Consider the following 17777-nt stretch of genomic DNA (forward strand, 5'->3'; position numbering starts at 1 on the left):
TTGCAAGTCGCGGTCAAGTATTAAAGTTGAGAGAAGCAACGCAGGTGGGGAAATCAGAAATTTTTTTTGTGAGGGCGTACTCGCCAGAAACGGTTTTAAATAGCAAAGTAAGTTTGTTAATGAGAGCAAGGCGATGTAAAGAATAGTATGTGTGGCTTTTACGTGTGCACGCGCTAGTAAGCTTGGAAGGGCTTTTACTAAGATCTGATAAAAATGTTAATGTACGTGTATGAAATGTTTGTGCAGTTACGGAGGGGACTTGGACAGGCATGCATGTTACCTTGGCGCTGGCGCTGGCTGTAATTTCTCAGCTGGCCTGTAGTGCCAGCTAGCAAAGCGTACCCAGAAGTTGTGATTAGTATGCCAAACGTGCCGCTTGACGGAGAGGAGTCGCAGCCATGTATTAGCGGGTCTCAGGCAACGTTTGCGCCAAGCGAACACGTAGGAAAGAGTAGGAAGCGGTATTGAGGTTGATGCTGAGGGTTGACAGACAGATACTGTATAGGAATATCCTTAAGGTATTTTACTTTTAATGAAGGGATGAGTTAAGCCAAATTGTTTTGCATTGTTAAGAAAAGAATTGGTTTATGCTTATAAAAATGGATGAAATTATCTAAATGATCCATTGAGTGCCCATTTTAATTACATAGATGGAAGGATTACAAGAGGACAGTATTTTATGTCTACCTGCTGCTTACTGTGAGGTCAGTTCTTCAAATTTTTATTACTAGACTCTTACATAAACCTTTGAGTTAAATTTCATTTCCAAATACACAAAGGGAAGTTTGTGGGCCATGGTCGTCTTTATTCATTGTACAGTTTTGTGTTTTCTTTTTTTTTTCCTTTTTCCTTTTGTTTTTGTCTCTTTTTACCTCCAAAACAGAATGTTTTTTGTTTTATATACAGTATACATTTATATATATCTTTTATATATATATATATTTATATATGAAAGAATTGTGTGGCTATTTGGATATAGATGCTAGAACACTGTTTTACAAGTCAGGTGTGTTAAACTCCTACCCTAGCTATCTATCTCAAACCCTGGTTTTGAGCCGATTTTTCTTTGGAAATGCTTTCATATAAGGTAAGGTAAATGAAGTGGCTTTTATCGCAAGATTTTTTTTTTCATATCAATTCTCTTTCTAGCGTGCAATGATGCGCTTCTCAGAGTTGGAGATGAAAGAGAGAGAAGGCCAAACAGCTACCAAAGACTCAGAGGTCTGCAGATTCAGCCAGGCAGACTGGGAAAACTTGAAAGGAAACAGTGAAAAGAAGCCAAAGTCTGTCGCTCTGGAAGATGCCATTGCTGACCAAAATGACAATGACAGATGTAAGCGAATTTAGATGGCTTTCTGAAGCGCGTACGTGTCTATATGCCGCGGCAGCTTGCAGCAAAGCTGCACGGGCAGTGTAATCTTTGTGTTCTTGCGGTGTTGCTGGTTAAAGTCAATGACCTCGGGCTCTGCAGGTACAGAGCTGCTGCGGCTGGAGCTCTCCCTGCCTGTTTTGGGGTCTGCAAGTTACCGGTTACGGTTGTACCTGCTTTTCAGGAGACAGTTAACTGTCACCAAAGTTACTGTCTTAAAGAGATCGTCGGTTTAATTGGGGAAGTGCCACATCAGCCGGTGAAAGCAAAGGTCTAAGGTTATGTTTAATACAGAAAGGAGGTGGGGGAAGAGTGAGAGGAGACAAGGAGCTCAGCTTCCTGAAGGTGCTCTAGCGCTGGGAAAATGCTAATATTGCAACCTCCAGGCAAACCGAGGATGGAGGACGGAAGGGTGATGGGGAGCGGGAAAGGACTTGATCTTCTAGGTTGGCTTATCCATAAAAACTGGCTGTAAAACTCCCGACGATGAGAAACTGGTTTGCCTGGGTGAATTCTTGCTGCATTGGCTCCGAGGGGTGCGTATGGCTGGCTGGCACAGGTCCTCCTGGGCAGGTGGAGGGTTGCAAAATTCCCCACGGGGCTGGCTGCTCCCTCTACGCTGTGACAAGGTGTCAGAGGACTAAGGAACATGTGTGCTAGCAACATTGTCCTAAAAGTAAGACGAACTTTTAAAAATAAATGATTGATATTGGGAGATTTGTTACTGTATGCAAGAAAAGTCACTTTTTTTTTTGAGGGAACTCTTGGTAAGCATGTGGCTTCCAACAATTTCCCATTTATTTTTTTGACCTATATAATTAAGGAATGGATCAGTTCCTCCTGCTGCGACTTTCTTTTTAAAAACTAAGGAAAAAAAAATCTATGCTGAAAGTATTACAAAACAAGAGGAAACACACTGCAGACTGCAGCATGCGCGTGTGTGTGTATTGTGTAACTCAGTGGTTAAGTGTGCTCTTCCTTAGGTGGAGATTCATGAGTAGGGCTAGTACAAGATTTCATTCAGGCAATTTAATAACTTTGAATTATTGTTCTGGTCTTTGGTTAATGCTTTTGGCAGAGAGCATGCTGGTCAATCGTACTTGGTCGGTTACTCACCTAAATCAAGTTACTGTGGTACTGTTGTCACTGAAATAACCTCAACAAAAATCAGCCTGGCAAAACAGCAAGGGAAAGTTTTAATTGTGGAAGTGGGGATGGTACCAAGGTGGGGAGAAGGAAGGCTGAACCTCTGGAAGCCGAGCGAGCTTTCCTTTCTCCAGGCTATGTCGAAGCAGCTGTGGGGAGGAAGGCACCGCTGCCTTTGCAGTCCCCCTGCTAAAGCCAAGAGCTCGGCAGGCTGCCGCCCCGGCTCTCCGCCTTACAGCCCCCCTTGCTCCTCAGAGCGCTGAGGGTGCCCTGGTGATGTTCTCTGTTAAATCCCACCCTGGATGCACTGAAAAACGCGAAGAGTGGCAGCAGTGGGGTGTCCTGCCAGCTTGCTTGGGCAGCAGGGCAGGATGGGTCTGGGACCGTTGTCTGCAGGGTCAGGGATGGGCTCAGGGGAGGGAGGGAGGGAGGGAGGGAGAGCCTGCTCAGGGGTGTGGGGCATGCTGCCCCGGGGGGCTGCGGGGAAGAAGAGCATTAGAGCATCGTTGTTTGCTGAAACACGCCCCCTTCCCATCTTTGCAAAAGGCCAATGATATGGTGTGTCCTTAAAATTCATCCTTTAGTGAGGTCTCTGGCACTTGAATCTGCTGGCTAAAATGTGTTTGAGACTATTAAATGACTGTTGGAAGCAGGGAAAGTAGGTTCAGTCTTATGTTAGTTCGTTCCTCTCCTCTTTCTAATTAGCTCTGACTTAACAGGCTATTTCAGAGTTTGGCCGAATGTCTAAACTCCTAAAAGCCCAGGTCTGTTCTGCTGAAGGAGCTCCTCTTCTGTGTGCCTGCCTCTACAGCAGCAAATACTTACCGGTACAGATTCAGGTCTCAGTACAAGTTTTTTTATCGTGGTGGTTCACCTCCTGGCCCTCGGGAGAACAGCTGATAAATCAGGAAGCCGAGTTGCACACTTCTTGAATGCCTCTAGTGTAGTGGCTCGGGCTCTGGTGGGGCTCGAGCTGCCAGCGGTCTTGATGCATCTCTCACCCGGCGACGGGCAAAGGGGCAATGCGCTCTGCCTGCTCTTCCCTTTTGTTTATCACCAGCGAGAGCCAGGGCTACTTATCTCTTGCCTTCCCTTTCCCTCCAATTTCTAATCACGCTGTCGGTGCGTTTGGCTTTAAAGCTTTCGAATGGGAGCTAGCTGATGGTTTGCAACCTCTTCCGTTTTCCTTTCTGCCTCCTGCAAGCGATGTTGCAGCTGAAAAGATGTTTCCCCTCGTTTTATGTAGCGTTCGTCCAACGCTGGCTAAAAGCAAAGCGGCGTGCCTTTATGTGTGCGAGCGGGGGGAATTTAGGAGCAAAACCGGCGAGCTGTTAGGCCCGACCCCCTCCACGAGCACTTCACCTGCCCGGTGTCGGCAGGGAAGAGGAAAACCGCAACTGAAACTGTGATTGTGGGGCGCAGCCGGCTTGCAGGGCTCCTCCGCTGCTGCCTCGACGTGGCTGCAGCCGTGCCTGGTGTGGAGCGCAGGAGCTGATCGGGGCCCTAGCAGCTGCTCGCCCCCTCGACTCCTCTAAATCTACCGGTGCGACGACAACAGCAACAACAAAAGGCTAAATAACGCAGGCAGGTGATGCTTACAGAGGCATCTGATGGGATGGAAACTCCTTTTTTTTAGCTTGCCCTGGGACTTGCTCATTTTCCTGGCTGTATAGCACTTGTACAGACTTTTTTGGAAGCGAACGAAGGCATAATATCTGATTCCTGAAACTTTTCCTCTGACTTGGTGGTGCATGGCTTTGCCGTACCGAGTCTTCTTAAGCTTCATCGTGCGTTCTGGAGAAGAGTAAAAAAGGTGTTGTTTTTGTTTCTTGTTTTTTTTTTTTTTTTTTTAAAGGCCCTATTTAAGGGAGGTAGCCGTATTAGCTAATTAATGAACAATTAAAGCCAAGGAGTAAAGTAGAAGTGCTATAATTCTCTCCCATCTCATTTAGGTTTTGCCGGGCATTCTGAGAGCAGCCGCGTAGCTGCTTTGTTGCCAAGGTGACTTGTAAATGTTGCTGAGGCGATGCTGCTCCAGTGCATTTCCATAGCACAAACATGATAAATTATGGGATGCATATGTCATGAGTCATAGGATTGTTCAGAGATCAAGTGATTTAAGCTATTGGCACGGACACGCGCATCAATACGGCATGTGATGATCGCATGTCGGTTCGTAACAAAGCTCTTCTAGTGGTATTGAAAAATCATACCCAAGTGTGAAAGATTGAATAAATTCTACAAGCTGTGAATTTCTTGATCGAGGAGCATAATTACCCATTTATCTAATTTTATAGGAGGAAGGCACTGCCAGTTTAAAGCCTTAGCTGGGAAAAATAAAACCCGATGTGTTAAAAACCTGATTGTAAGGCATGAGGTCATGGGGAAAAAGTTATAGCAGTTTCTATGTGTGAAAATAAATGGTATAATGTGCCAAAGCCTTTAGAGCTGATCTTCGGCGTTGGAGTGAGGCGCCGGTGTCCCTTTGCATCATAATCCCCTGCTTTGCTTTTCTTGTTGGGCTGTGTGTATACCTGAACAAATGAAAAATGGAGACAGTAAACATGTCCTTTGCCCTGGTCAGTTATTACCTTCCCGCAATGGGACATAGTGCAAAAAAAAAAAAAAAAAAAAAAGGGAAAAAACCAAAAGTCTGCACAGGGAGAATGGCGGTTGCTCGTTTGTGCAGTGCAGTGGGCTTGGGCAGAAGGAAACAAATGCGGAGGTACTTGGAGGGAAAAGTGAAATTGGCTGGGTTCCCTCTGCCCCATGGGACACTCAGAATTGGATGCTGAAGGTGACTTACGGGAGTTTCTTAATGTTGTTGTGATCTCCATGCTGAATACTGGGTTTTTAGCATTTGGATAGTCATTATGCTACTCAGATGAATAAAGGGTGCCTTGCATAAGTGAGCGCAATGAGAGGTTGCTCCAGGGAAGAGGAAAGGCTGTTTTTAGCTGCCATGTTATTTGAACAAAAGAATCACAGCTTAAACACTAAGATGTGTTTCCTTGTTTGCATTGCATGGGAGGGCCTGGTCTAGAGCAGCTGACAGCAACAGGAATGATGGAAAAACGGAAAGTTGGGTTGTTTTTTTTTTTTTTGAGTAGCGTGTTTGAGTGCGTGTAACTGTTTCTTGTGAGATTGTAACCCGTGAACTAAGGAGATGTTGCTTCAGGCAGGAACCATATGGGAAGACGCATCTTCTTAATTCTTCCTTGTTTCTAGTTGGGTAGGACAGTGAGAAATGGTTTGAGTTGTTGGTGCTGGTTCTCACAGCTGGTGTGAGACTGGCAAATGCTGGAGGCTCGAGGAAGGAACACGTTCAGGAGTTTAATCTCCTTACTCATAGAGGTGTGTTGCTATGAGAACTCAGCATTTATCCTGTGTTTCTGGCTACCTCGTCACTGTTTGAATAATGATGATACGAAAACACGAAGTATTTTGTTGTTGTTTTCTTCCTCGGGTGGAGAAAAGGATGTTGTAGATATATGGCGGGGGGAACAAAAGCAAATAAATTCTCCTTGTCCTTGTTGGGCATGCAAGATATGCTTATGTTGCTGTGCCTCATGTTGACATTTATATCTTAATTTGGGGAGACATTGCGTCTGATCCGGGTTGCTTGCAAAACAGTTTGAGGACAGAGTGGAATCCGGTGGTAAAACATTAATAGAGCCTGCGCTCCGTGAGGCGGTCACCGCTGTGCCAAGGGGAAAAACCTCTGGGCGTGCGACGTGTCTTTGCAAGCTGCTTAGAGAGCCTGACAGCCTGTGGGTTATGCCGTGTCCCGAACAGCAGCTGACCTTTGTTCTTTCGCGTTGAAAATCCGGCCGTAGAAGAGGCGGGGAGCGTCAGCAGTGGAGCAGATAGGCAAGGACGCGGCTTCCTGGCTTCGCCGCCGCTGTCCTCCCGTGTCGATGCAGGATGATTACGCAATCTGGATTAACGTGCAGAGATGTCGTTCCTCTAATGGTCTTAACCGCATCTAGCGGGACGGATTTCAGAGACGTGTGTGTGGTGGGCAGTTCTCGAGAGGGATTTCTGGCTCGGTGGCTGAGGAAACGTAGCTCTGGTGCCTGAGGGGTCTCCCTTGGATGTGACCGGAGAGTGGAGGCAAAGGTGTCGCAGAGCTGCTGGCAGTGAGAGCTTTTTGGATAAACTTCAATAGGTGCGTGCTGTTACCCGCACACACACGGAGCCCCGGAGGAATGCCGATGGTGATGAGCTGTTAGTGAGGTTACAGCAAATGTCTCTCCCCTCCTTTTTATTTTTTAGCACAGACGGTCTGAGCGAGCGGCGCTCGGCATCCGTGTGCCAAGTCCTCTTGCAGACAGAGAAGGGATTAATCTGCAGCGGGTCGCTTTCAGTGGTGGCAGGCTGGAATTAGCTTGCTGTTTCCTGCAAGCCCCAAAGATTAAGACCATCAGCCCCCCCCCCCCGGCCCCGCTACAGCCTGCTACTTCCTCTGACCCTGCAAAAGCTTCTCCAGGAATTGGTCAGGATGTGCCTGCCTTTTCTCAGGCCAGACAGTGTTAGGAGCAGGAAAGCTGCCCCAATCTAGCAACTCTCAGTGAACCATGGTGTCGTTGCTGGTACTGCTGGAGATGTGAAGGCTATGAGTGCCCTTACCTGATCTCTTCGGGGAAACTGAGCATAGAAGTATAATGTTTCCTTATGTAAGGGGGAAAAATAGCAGATTGCATTAAAAATGTAAAATGAAATCTGATAGGAGCATTTCTAAAGTGATACTTAGAACGTGGCTGGTCCACCTTCTTTTATCCCATGTGAAACAGGACTGCCGGTGCTGTTGGTGTGGTTATAGGGTACAGCTGTTGGGCAGCATCTTTGTGCCAGATGTGCGAGCGCGGGGTGGTGCCAGATACATTCTGGTTTGGGGGGACGCTGGTGATTAGAGGCACAGTTGTAGTAAGCTGAGGTACCTGTTTTCTGGAACATGTCATCATTAGTGGCCGAAAGAAATGTGACAAACTGCGTTTTAAAATCTTGAAGGGAGCAGGTGTTGGCCAGACGGCCTTGCGGAGAGGAGCATCGCCAAATAGCAGAATGGCTTGAGTGTCCCGCTCGCCTGGAAAAAGTCAACTTTTGTTTTGATTTTTCTTGGCCAAATATCTTCTGCTGTTTTATAAAGCAGCCCTGCAGGCAGCTTCCCAAGCAGTGTAAAAATGATGCTCTGGTGCCTGCAAACGTCTCCAGAGCCCTAGGTGCTTCTTGGAGCCATTTCCAAGTTGTGGTAAAGAAAAAATCTCATCAGAGGCGTTTGGGGTTTTTTTCCATCTCAGTCTTCCATTGCTGACGACAGGGATTTAAAGGACGGTCGTGAAGCCAGAAGGTGTTGGCACAGCTGTGGCAAGGTGCTCCCAGGATAAGGCAGGATGTGACTGGGCTGCATCCAGGGGCTTCCAGTGCCTGGACGCTGGTGTGGTGGTGGGTCTCGGAGGGGACAGGAAGGGAGAGGGGGCTGGAGGGGAGCAACGTCTGTCCTGGTGAGGTAGAAGAGCAGAAGCTGAAGGGTGTATGGGGGAGGAGGCTGAGTAAGGACTGGGAGGGTCAGGGGGAGGGAAGAGAAACGGAGCTGTCAGGAGTCCGGATAGGAAACCAGCAGATGTGTTTGCAGGAAGGGAAGTGGGAGAAGGAGGAAGGGCAAGGAGGAGGAAGAGGAAAAGGGACAGTGAGCCATGGGAAGGTAGGACAGAGCATACAGACAGTTTGCCAAACAGCAGCAGACGTGCAGAAAGAGTACAGTGGTCATTCAGGAGGGCTAAAATTTTGAGAAATGAGAAAACCAACTTGTTTGTGAGAGTTGTAAATAGGAAGCCGATTAACTGTGTTGCAGTCTGTACTGCAAGTCTGCCGAATCAGGCCTTGGCTAGTTTGGTGTAAACCCAAGAAAAAATACCTATTCAAGATGATGATGAAGTGCTGTTTTAAGTCAAGCATCCATTTAAAATTGCTTAAGCTGTCTCCAGATTTGGGGGGGGAACAGTATCAGGAGAGGGGAAGCTGAAGTTAGGGCAAGCATGGCGATATAGGTGTTTTGGGGCTAGTTTGTCAAACTAGTTTCTGGTAAGCTTTTAAACATTCACCTGGTTGCTGCTGCTGGAAATACTCCCTGAAAAAAGTGAGGTCTTTTTTAAAAGGAGGTGACAAAGATCATGTGATGTACAGGGGCTGGCTGGTTTTGTGAAGTGAGGAAGCCTTTGTATAAGCTTGGATTCAGGTAGTGCTTTTTGCAAAATACCACAGGTATTCTTCGTGGTATTCCCATGTACGTATGTGCGTGCTCCGTATCCCATTTGTATCTCCAGAAGAAGGGACGAATGTTTCTAAGTCAGACTCTGCAATTCGAGGCAAGGAGTTAGGGAAGGATTAGGAATTAGCGAAAGACTAATACTTTATTATTATCAGAAGGTATTTTTGAAAAGAAAGTCATTGCAAAGTGCAGCTTGGATTTTTACTTACTATGGTTTTGGGGGGTGAGGTCGCTTTCTGAAAAGGGTCTGTGCTTTCAATATCTAAAGATGTTTCTTTAAAAAAAGCACATTGTGATGTTTCTATGGCTACAAGTATTGTGAATGTTGTACTTAAATCGATGTAAAAACAGCACAAAGTATGGTGCTTTTGGGGGGGGGGGGATTGTACTTAGCTGTTGAGAAAACGGCTGCCTTAGGCTGACCAGAGGAGACTTGTCTAAGTCAGATTTTGTGTTTATTTGCATGCCTCATAAACCATAAGTCATGGTGGAGATGACATTGATCAGAGAGCATAGCTTTCTCACAATGAATTGTTTTGTATTTACTAGGTCTTGTGGTGTTTGTTTTTTTTTTTTATTTTTAGGTAACTTTACTAGTACAGAAAACAACCAAGGTCACTTTCTTGAAACTCCAGAGGAAAAAGAGCTCTCAAATGAGAAATGTTATTTAGAGAGACATTCTATATATGAAAAAGCGGAAGACCAGCCAACAGAAGATATTGGCCAACATCCATGTCCACGTCTGGACAGGAAGCGTAAACACTCTGGTGAGAGAGTGCAAAATGATGGCAGCCAAAATGAAAGCTTTGTGGATGAACTCCAGGATGAGCTTATATCAAAAGCAAAAAAGAAGAAGAACTCCAAAGGTAAGACAGCATTTTGCTTTGGTCTCTCTCAAGGAATGTCTTGTGAAAGGAACGTCCCTTTGGCTTAATGTGTTTCCATTTTTGAACTTGATAGTTACTAATGTGAGCACTGTCATTTCACTTAAAATTATATATATGTATATATATGTATGTATATATATATGTGTGTATATATATATATATGTATATATAAAAATCTTGGCATATAAGGGTAAAGCACTAGTCATTGGACACTGTAGCCACAGCAGTGCAAGTTACTGTAGTGCATGTAACCCTTAATGAGCGAACCTTTAAAATGCATAGTGTGGTGGTAAAGCTGAGACTATATGCCCCGAAAGTGAAATGTAGCTTTTGTTTTAAGTTGAGGGGGCTTTTTGATTAATTTTTAGTTATTTTTCCATTAGATGACTGGCCTGAGAGGGAAATGACAAACAATTCCTCTAACCACTTAGAAGAGCCCAATTGTAATGAGGTGACCAACCTGAAGGTGTGCATTGAATTAACAGGGCTCCATCCCAAAAAGCAGCGTCACCTGCAGCATCTTAGGGAACTATGGGAGCAGCAGGTGTCACCAGAGAGATCCCCGTCCGGCAAGTTGGGCCGGCAAAGCAGGAAAGATTTAGCTGAGGCTGTTCAGCCAGAGGCCACTGCAAAGGTCAAAGACTTCACAGAAGAAAGGCACACCAAGAAAAGGTCAGAGGCCAAAAGCAATAGAAGTTGGTCTGAAGAGTCCCTCAAAACAAGTGACAATGAACAAGGTATGCAGAGACTACTAGGGAAACCAGCCGGCTTTAGCATTTACAGTGACGCATGCTGCCACCGATGTTAAGGAATTGTCGAGAGTTTTTTTTTTTCTTTTCTTAAAATTATATATATATTTCTGTAGATGTCCATTTGTATAAGGACTGACACCTCCTTTTTAAGAATTGCACTGTAGCTGATATTTGGCAGACAAGAAAATGTGTTTGTGTATGTGTGTATAACTATGTGTTTGTGCACGTGCGTGTGTGTGTGTGTGTGTTTTGGCTTTAAATACTCTTTCATAGATAATGTGAAGATGAAGTTAATGTCTCTAGAGGAGAGCTGGGGGGGCATACAGCACGGGCATGCTTCTGGGTGAGGGAGGGAGCAAACAGGCTGCTAGTTGGTGTAAGAGCGTTTAACCACACGTAGGATTTGAGGGGCTGTGAACCTCTGAAACAGCGTCAGCACAGCTAGCAGCTCTTGATCTTGGGAATCCAACGCCTCCAGCACCCTCAGCACTGCTGGGTTTCCCTGCCTTTCCCAGGGCATACGTGCAAGAGCAAGGCTCATCTTCCTCCCAAAGAGGATGCCTTGCTGGTTCGTCTCGGGCATGTCCTATAAATCCCTGTGGTCCTGCTCCCCGGCCCCTTGGCAGAGATCTTCCTAGTGTCTCTCCTAAGGAGTCGCTTCCTCAAAGCACATCAGCTTTCCTTGACTTGTTTCTTGCTGCTTCTTTTCCCCCTCACATCCCTTCCTCCTTTCCCCTTCTTCTCCCCCTTTTCTGCCTGTTTCCTATCCTGGGGGAGAGCCTGTGGAGGCAATCTGCCAAATTTTCCTTCAGATGGGCAGGGCACTGTCCTGTCCCCACTGTCCTCAGCCCCCAGGCACCTTGTCTGCTGCCCTTCCCCTTCCCTGTGATGTTTGCTGCCGTAGCTCGGTCTGAGGACCGGTGGGGAATGGCAGCACGCAGCCCATGTGGCCGATCCCCATCGCGCGTCCCTTGCACCTTGTCATGAATCCCCATCTCCTCTGGGCACAGCAGGGAGCCCTTGTCCTCTCTTCGGCTTTTCAGGTAAAAGGTTGCAAATTCCTTCCTCTCCTCCTCTTACCTCCTCGAGTCCCCCGCCTGCTTTTGAGGAAAGGCTGCTTCTAGGAGGGGGAGCTCTGAGTTGGATGTTTGGGCTCCTTTCACAGACCTGGGAGCTTCATTCAACTGGTAGATATTCACCGTCCAGCTGGTCTAACCTGGAGTTTAGCTGAGATCTGCCCAAAAGGAAGCACGAGGAGAGCGGGTCCTCTTGTCTCATGCCATGGAAAAGACTGAGTCCAGGTCATCCCGCGCCAGTGAGAGTTTTCCTGGGTAGCATCTCCAAAACAGTCACAGGCAAAAGTATCGTCTTCTGTCCTAAAGCTCCTCACCCATCTTTCTCCTCGGTAGGATGATCTGAGGGCAGAAAACCCCAAACTTTGATGCTTATTGATGGGGAAGGTTCTCCAAAAGGATTCATGGAGCAGGAGATGAAAACTTAGTTTAAAAGGAGCTTTGACTCTTACTCCCTTGCTTTATGCGCTGCCTTGGTGAGCGTGGTATCAGCTCAAACATCCCTGCCCATCACCTGCTCCCCTTTGTACTTTCAGAAAGAGATACCTTGTAGAGATTAAACGAGGGTCACTAACAAGAAGCCGCATTGTGTAAGGATGCTCTAGCTTTCCCCTGCAATGTCTCCCGTGGCAGCGACAGGCTTCTCTAATGCATGACCTTGGGAAAGAAAAAGAGGTGGCTCCCGATTTATGCACCGTTCCCAAAGGCGTTCAGATTCAGTCGCCCCATGGCTATGAAAAACCTCTTGGTTTTGGAAGCTGCTATAAAACCATAAACCTGACTAAATTATGCCTCACCATTCATTGTGCAGACCGCTGGAGATTGTTCAGATCGCTTTTGCTAATGCTCCTCCAGCCCTGTAAACCTTTGAATCTCCTTTTTCTTAGTTCACTAGGATGAGGACGTTTTTCCCCATTGTGCAACAGAGCATCCTCTGCGTGACAGTCACGTGGGAATGGAGAGAGACTTCCAGCTTGTCTTTCTTGCCCGGGACTAGCCCTCAAACTTTTCTTAAACAAGCAGATATTGTGAATATGGGAATATACCCTGTCCCTTGCAGGGGTTTTTTTTCTCTGGGGCTGGTCTGGTGCCCAAGCGCTGCCTGTGAACGTGTCGGTCTCCGCTGCTGGGAAGCTGGTCATACCCCAAGAAGTGGGCTGTAACGGGGCATCAAGGTCTGCCCCTGCGCCCGTGAAGCCTTAGTCTAACACCAGGATGATTTGCCGCCTGTGCCTGCAAATCTCTGGGAAGACGGAGGGTGCTGCCTTCTCAGCTCATTGCTCCAGTCATTGAACATGACCCAGGATTTTAGTGTGAGAGGAGTCACGCATTGCATTGCAAGCCATCACTGGGCTGTCCCCCCTCTGTCCCCTGGTCAGTGCCTGCTGGCTGGATGACCAAGCAGTGGCCGCTGTAAATGCTCCCCTGGTGACTTTTGCCTCACTTGTGGGTCAGAACCATGAGAGCCGAGATGTGGCTTGCCAGAAATTATTTGCCCTACGTCATCCCGCTTGTGAGGTGCCGTTGCCCATGATGGCTCTCCGAGGCACAGCAGGTCGGTGAGCGTGAGGATGCCTGCAACCTCAGGGCATCGTGCCACTCGCCCAGACCCGTGACCGAGGCGGGAGCCATGGTCTCTGCTGGGGTCCCAGCTGAGCAATAAGCTCCCGGCGCTGCTGGCGGTGTGATAGCCAGCTCTTCTGACAGACCCCCAGGGAGCCGCAGCCGCTCACCCGGCGCGAGGAGAAAACCTGGCGGTCCTCTTAATCGCCACGCTTCCCGGGCAGCGCGGAAACAAAAGCCCCGAGGAGAGGAGCCAGGAGAATCTCGCCCACCAGGAAAGCCGCCGCCTGCCCCTCGGAGTCGCCTCAGGTTGCAGGCAGCGCGGCGGCCGCTGGCTGGGCAGGCAGGAGGAGGCAGCTGCGGGGTGGGAGCTGAACAAGCCAGCATTCAGGTGACGCGGCAGCAGCTGCTTTTCCGCGTGGACCTCTCTGCAGCCCGCTTCTGCGGGGAGGCAGGCATGTCCTGCTCTGAGTCAGACTCACCACAGCCCACATCAGTCGGAGGCCTGGGTTTTTTTGGGGTTTTGGTTTAGGATTTTTTTTTTTGGTGGATATTTGGGGATATTCCTTCCCACTCTTGTTTTTCTTCTACCTTCATGTATGTAGCGGTCAGAAAGATGGGATGGGATTCCAGGATTAATCGCTTGCCTTTTTTCTGCCCGTGTGTCTTTCATTTCCCAGGCTGACACTTGGCTTTTTCTGGATAGTGCTGGCCTCTTGCAACATCATTGATCCTGAAGCTCCTGGGCATAGCTTTGCTACTCTCTGCGTCTTGGCGGCGGCGCCCATTTAGCCTGGTGCCTGCTGTCACCACTGTGGAGGGTCAAAGTGGAGCACAGAGTTTATGTGGCGCTTGCAGGCTGGAGTACTCATTTTTTGCAGTGATTAAACTTCTGATTTTATTGCCTTGGCATCCCTGCATGGGAAAGTCTGCAGTTCTTTGAGATAGGCTTATCTTCCTGTGGTTTTTTTTTTACTCCATCCTTTCAGTATTTCTCTTCTTCTCCGGACCTGTGGATTTTTTTTCTTTCTATTCTAGTTTTTCTACATGTGGCAGTTTCTTACTTCCCTTTGCACTCACCAGGCCTCATCACTGCTGCTTTCCATCTTTGCAATTTTTTTAGTAAGTGATTAAGGAGATAATGATGATACTTCTGTATTGGAATTGAGCTTTTCACGTGCTACTCCAATTAGGTTAGTTGGGAACAGGAGAATTAAACGCTCCTTATTTCATGCTGTCTGCAGAGTTGGAAAGACAACCTTGCATCCGTGGGCTCAGCCTATGACTAGGTGGCTTCCTTCAGGATTGCAAAGCCTAAAAACTTACTGGATTTTTTGCTGAACAATCTGCACATCGTGTGTCCCGTAAATTCCCTGACATCTGCTTGGCAAGCCGCGGTATGCATCTTTTTCTAGAAAGCGGCTCAAAAGAACTGAGGGATTTCTGTTTCCATCTTTAATCTAGAAAGCCTTCTGCAAGTTGCTTTCACAGATCTATTTAAAGGAAGACAAAAGTGTGAAGCTGCCCACCGAGAGGATTCTGGATTTTTTAAATTTTTTTTTTTTTTTAAACTGACTGGCTCTGGATCGAGTCTCTTTAAATAAAGGTGTCTCTTCTCTGAGCAGCGTTGTGCCTTATTGCTCCTACCATCTCTTCTGTTCTGAAAGTAGCATCACTTCAGAGACTTGTCGGAGCGAAGGAGCCTCTTTCAAGTGCTCGGGGTTTTTTCTGCACCTTCCCTCAGTGGTGCGGTATTGTTTGGCTTAAGTGTCCCTTCCTTTCCAGCAACCTTTAATTCATTTTTCTGCAGAGGAGTTAGTTCTGAGGTCACCTCAATTCTCTTCCCAAGGGAAACTCAGACTATAAAAAGTCAACTTTCCTGTCCTTATTTTGTTGTAAACCTGCTTGCACTCTGGGGCGGGGGGGGGGAACTAACCATGCTTTTTGCATGTGGCCCAGATTGTGGGATCCAGCTTGTTAGAGCTAACCCATGGAGAAAACCCGGCCTTGCCGGTATCCTGCCACGGGCGGCAGAGAGCTCGCCTTAGTTCCCTGGTGTCCCAGGGCTTTCTGCTCTCACAGAAAGACTCATTTCTGGTCAGAGCCCTCGGGAAAACACAGCCGATCGCTTTTCCCACAAACCCCCCTGCGCTTTTTGATAGAGGGTTTGCGTGGGGCTTCTGTAGGGATGGCTCCTTGAGTAGCCTTTCCGCTCTTGCTTTGCTTTTCAAATAAAAACACCGCCAAGGAGATGTTCCCCGTTTCATTGCCGTCTCAGGGCTAAGCTCAACGTTCCCCCCCGCCCTGTGCTGTCCCGTTAAGACCTCATCCATGCTCCTGCCTCTCTTGCTTTCCCCTTCCCCCCCCCCCCCCCCCCCGCCATCCCCGTATCTGCCCTGCGACCACACCTTGCCCAGGGCGGACGAGCCCGGCCGGGCCCAGGCTGCCGGAGGAGTTGGTTCCCCTTCAGATAAAACAGTTCCAGGTAAGGAGGCGAGGTTTTTGGTTTTTTGGTTTTTTTCTTCCCCCCCTCAGCGAGGCGGTGCAGTGGCGGCTTTCCGCTCTGCCCGTGGTGGCTGGGCTGCGGCAGCGCCAGGCTGGCACGGCATGGCACGGCCTTCGCAGTGCCCCGGCACCCGGCGCGGGGCTTTGCATTTAGCGATTTTTATCAGAGCATTATAACTGTTACCGTAACGTTAACTGTCAAGATGCTATTTACAATTTGAATGTGGAACGCTTAAAATATTGATGATTTGAAAATGTAATTGGTAGATCTCTTAAGCAGTCGAGGAGCTTGTGTTAAGTGCTAGCAATGTGTTTTCCTTTTAACACACCATGCAACGTGTAATGCCTTTCCTTCCCATTTAGGCTTGCCCGTATTCCCAGTGTCTCCGCACATGAAGAGCCTTTCATCCACCAATGCAAACAGCAAAAGGCAGGCTCAGCCAAGCTGTACTCCAGCCTCGAGGTTGGCTGCCAAACAGCAGAAAATTAAAGAAAGCCGGAAGACAGATGGGCTGTACACAGACGAAGAGGAGGATTTCCAATGTGCGTCTCTGCTGCAGAAATACAGCGAGTGTGAGAAGCCATCAGGGAAACGTCAGTGTAAAACAAAACACTTGGCACTGCAGGAGAGGAGAAGGAGGTCATCTCTGACAGGGGATGACACCACAGATATCGAAAATGCTGAAGATAAGGTATCTTTATTTAGACTTAATTGTCCACCAGCCTCTCAGAAGGCAGAGCCAGCCTGCTTAAAACTAATGCGCTGTCATGCATGCAGGGTAGCGGGGATTGCATTCAAATTTGTCTGTGGACGCTTCGCACATTTTGTATTTGCTTTTCTTAACCCAAGTTAAAGGCACTATTGCAGGGGGTGAGGCGTCTTGCATTTAAAAAATGTAGCAGGACTTTCTTGAAAAATTAAATACGAGTAGAAAAATGTAACTCTGCTGGCAAAACATAATCCTGTTGCTGCGTTGTAAAAATGAGGATTAAAAAACCCCACAATAATGGCTTTGACAGGTCACGGTAACGAGGAAAGTCAGGAAGCGACCAGAGCCTACTTCAGACTGTGACTCCTCGCCAGCCAAGTTGTACGAGCAGAAGCCGTACGATCGCCTGCAGCAGACTCCCTCATTACTACCCGTCTCGCAGCCCTCGCAGCTGCCGATCGCAAGCCCCCCTCAGGAGACCACCCCGAGCCGGCCCATGCCGCCTGAAGCGCGGAGGCTTATTGTCAATAAGAACGCGGGGGAAACACTGCTGCAGAGAGCGGCACGCCTGGGGTACGAGGTAAGGGTCCCTCAACGCCCTGCAGGACGATGGTGGTTGGTTTTTTTTTTTTTTAAATTTCAAAAGTTAAAACCCTCTTTCCAGATTTATAGATGGAAGTTTTTGTGAAGCAGCAGCTTTGAGTTTAGTCATTGAAATTTGCGGCCCCCACTCTGGCACACAGGGTCGGGGGGCAGGTCGATGCGGGAACCTGGTCCCCACCACTGTTGGGTCGGCTGGCAGGATGCAGGGTGAGCAGCATCCTGCACAAACGAGCACAGGGTAAAGTTTTATTGGTAACCCTTGATTCTGTTTAAATATAAGCCATCTGCAAACAGAATGAATGTCGGTTTTTTCTTTTTAAAGTAGTCTTTATGGTGATCTTTAATGAGCTGTACAATTTTTGCTTTTGTTATTTGTGAAGAGCGTGTAGTTTAGGAGAGGGGTTTTATTTTTTGTTCTTTTCTCCAAGGAGTATCTTGTATGCGACACAGGATGTAGCACTTGGAGTGTCCTCTTGCATGATCAGATGCATCGTAGGAGCGCTCCGCATGCTTTATGCTCGGAGTCTGGAGCTGCTCGGCGTAGCTGGAACAATGTTGTCTAATGAAACGGCCCCCCTGTTGCTACAAAAATCAGAAACGGATGAATCCCCTAGCTCCGCTGTTTTGAAGCACGCTTTTATTGGGGAAATATGGGCATGTAGGTATGAGCGTCGTCATTGCTCGACCTCAGATCTTGTGAAGAGGTGTTTCATTGCAGAGAGCGATTGCTGCCTTCGGCACGGCTGCGGGGTTCGCCTTGGTGGTGAGGGAATGCTTGGACCTCGGAGCTGGGGTTGAGCCCCGCGCTGGAAGGTGACATCAGCCCGGGCCCAGGTGGGGCCTGCCCAGCCTCAGGGGTTTGTTGAAGCCTCAAATGCCCTTTGTACGGCTGAAGAGC

At 47.9% G+C, this 17777-nt stretch overlaps 1 protein-coding gene across 11 annotated transcripts in view; it reads left to right on the top strand.

The window, feature by feature from the left end:
* BCOR (BCL6 corepressor) overlaps positions 1-17777 on the top strand; it is an 83103-nt gene that overhangs the window by 49372 nt on the left and 15954 nt on the right. For 4 of the 11 annotated variants that reach the window (XM_075774159.1, XM_075774141.1, XM_075774149.1 and 1 more), the window contains exons 5-10: positions 651-704; positions 1150-1333; positions 9371-9652; positions 10057-10410; positions 15930-16258; positions 16587-16856. In XM_075774159.1, the coding sequence (XP_075630274.1) occupies positions 651-704; positions 1150-1333; positions 9371-9652; positions 10057-10410; positions 15930-16258; positions 16587-16856 (1473 nt within the window). The remainder of the gene's footprint in view (positions 1-650; positions 705-1149; positions 1334-9370; positions 9653-10056; positions 10411-15929; positions 16259-16586; positions 16857-17777) is intronic. The other 7 variants (XM_075774231.1, XM_075774222.1, XM_075774180.1 and 4 more) reach the window with 5 other exon arrangements.

Source organism: Balearica regulorum, chromosome 1 (assembly GCF_011004875.1).
Source record: "Balearica regulorum gibbericeps isolate bBalReg1 chromosome 1, bBalReg1.pri, whole genome shotgun sequence".
In the NCBI taxonomy this organism is placed as follows: domain Eukaryota; kingdom Metazoa; phylum Chordata; class Aves; order Gruiformes; family Gruidae; genus Balearica; species Balearica regulorum.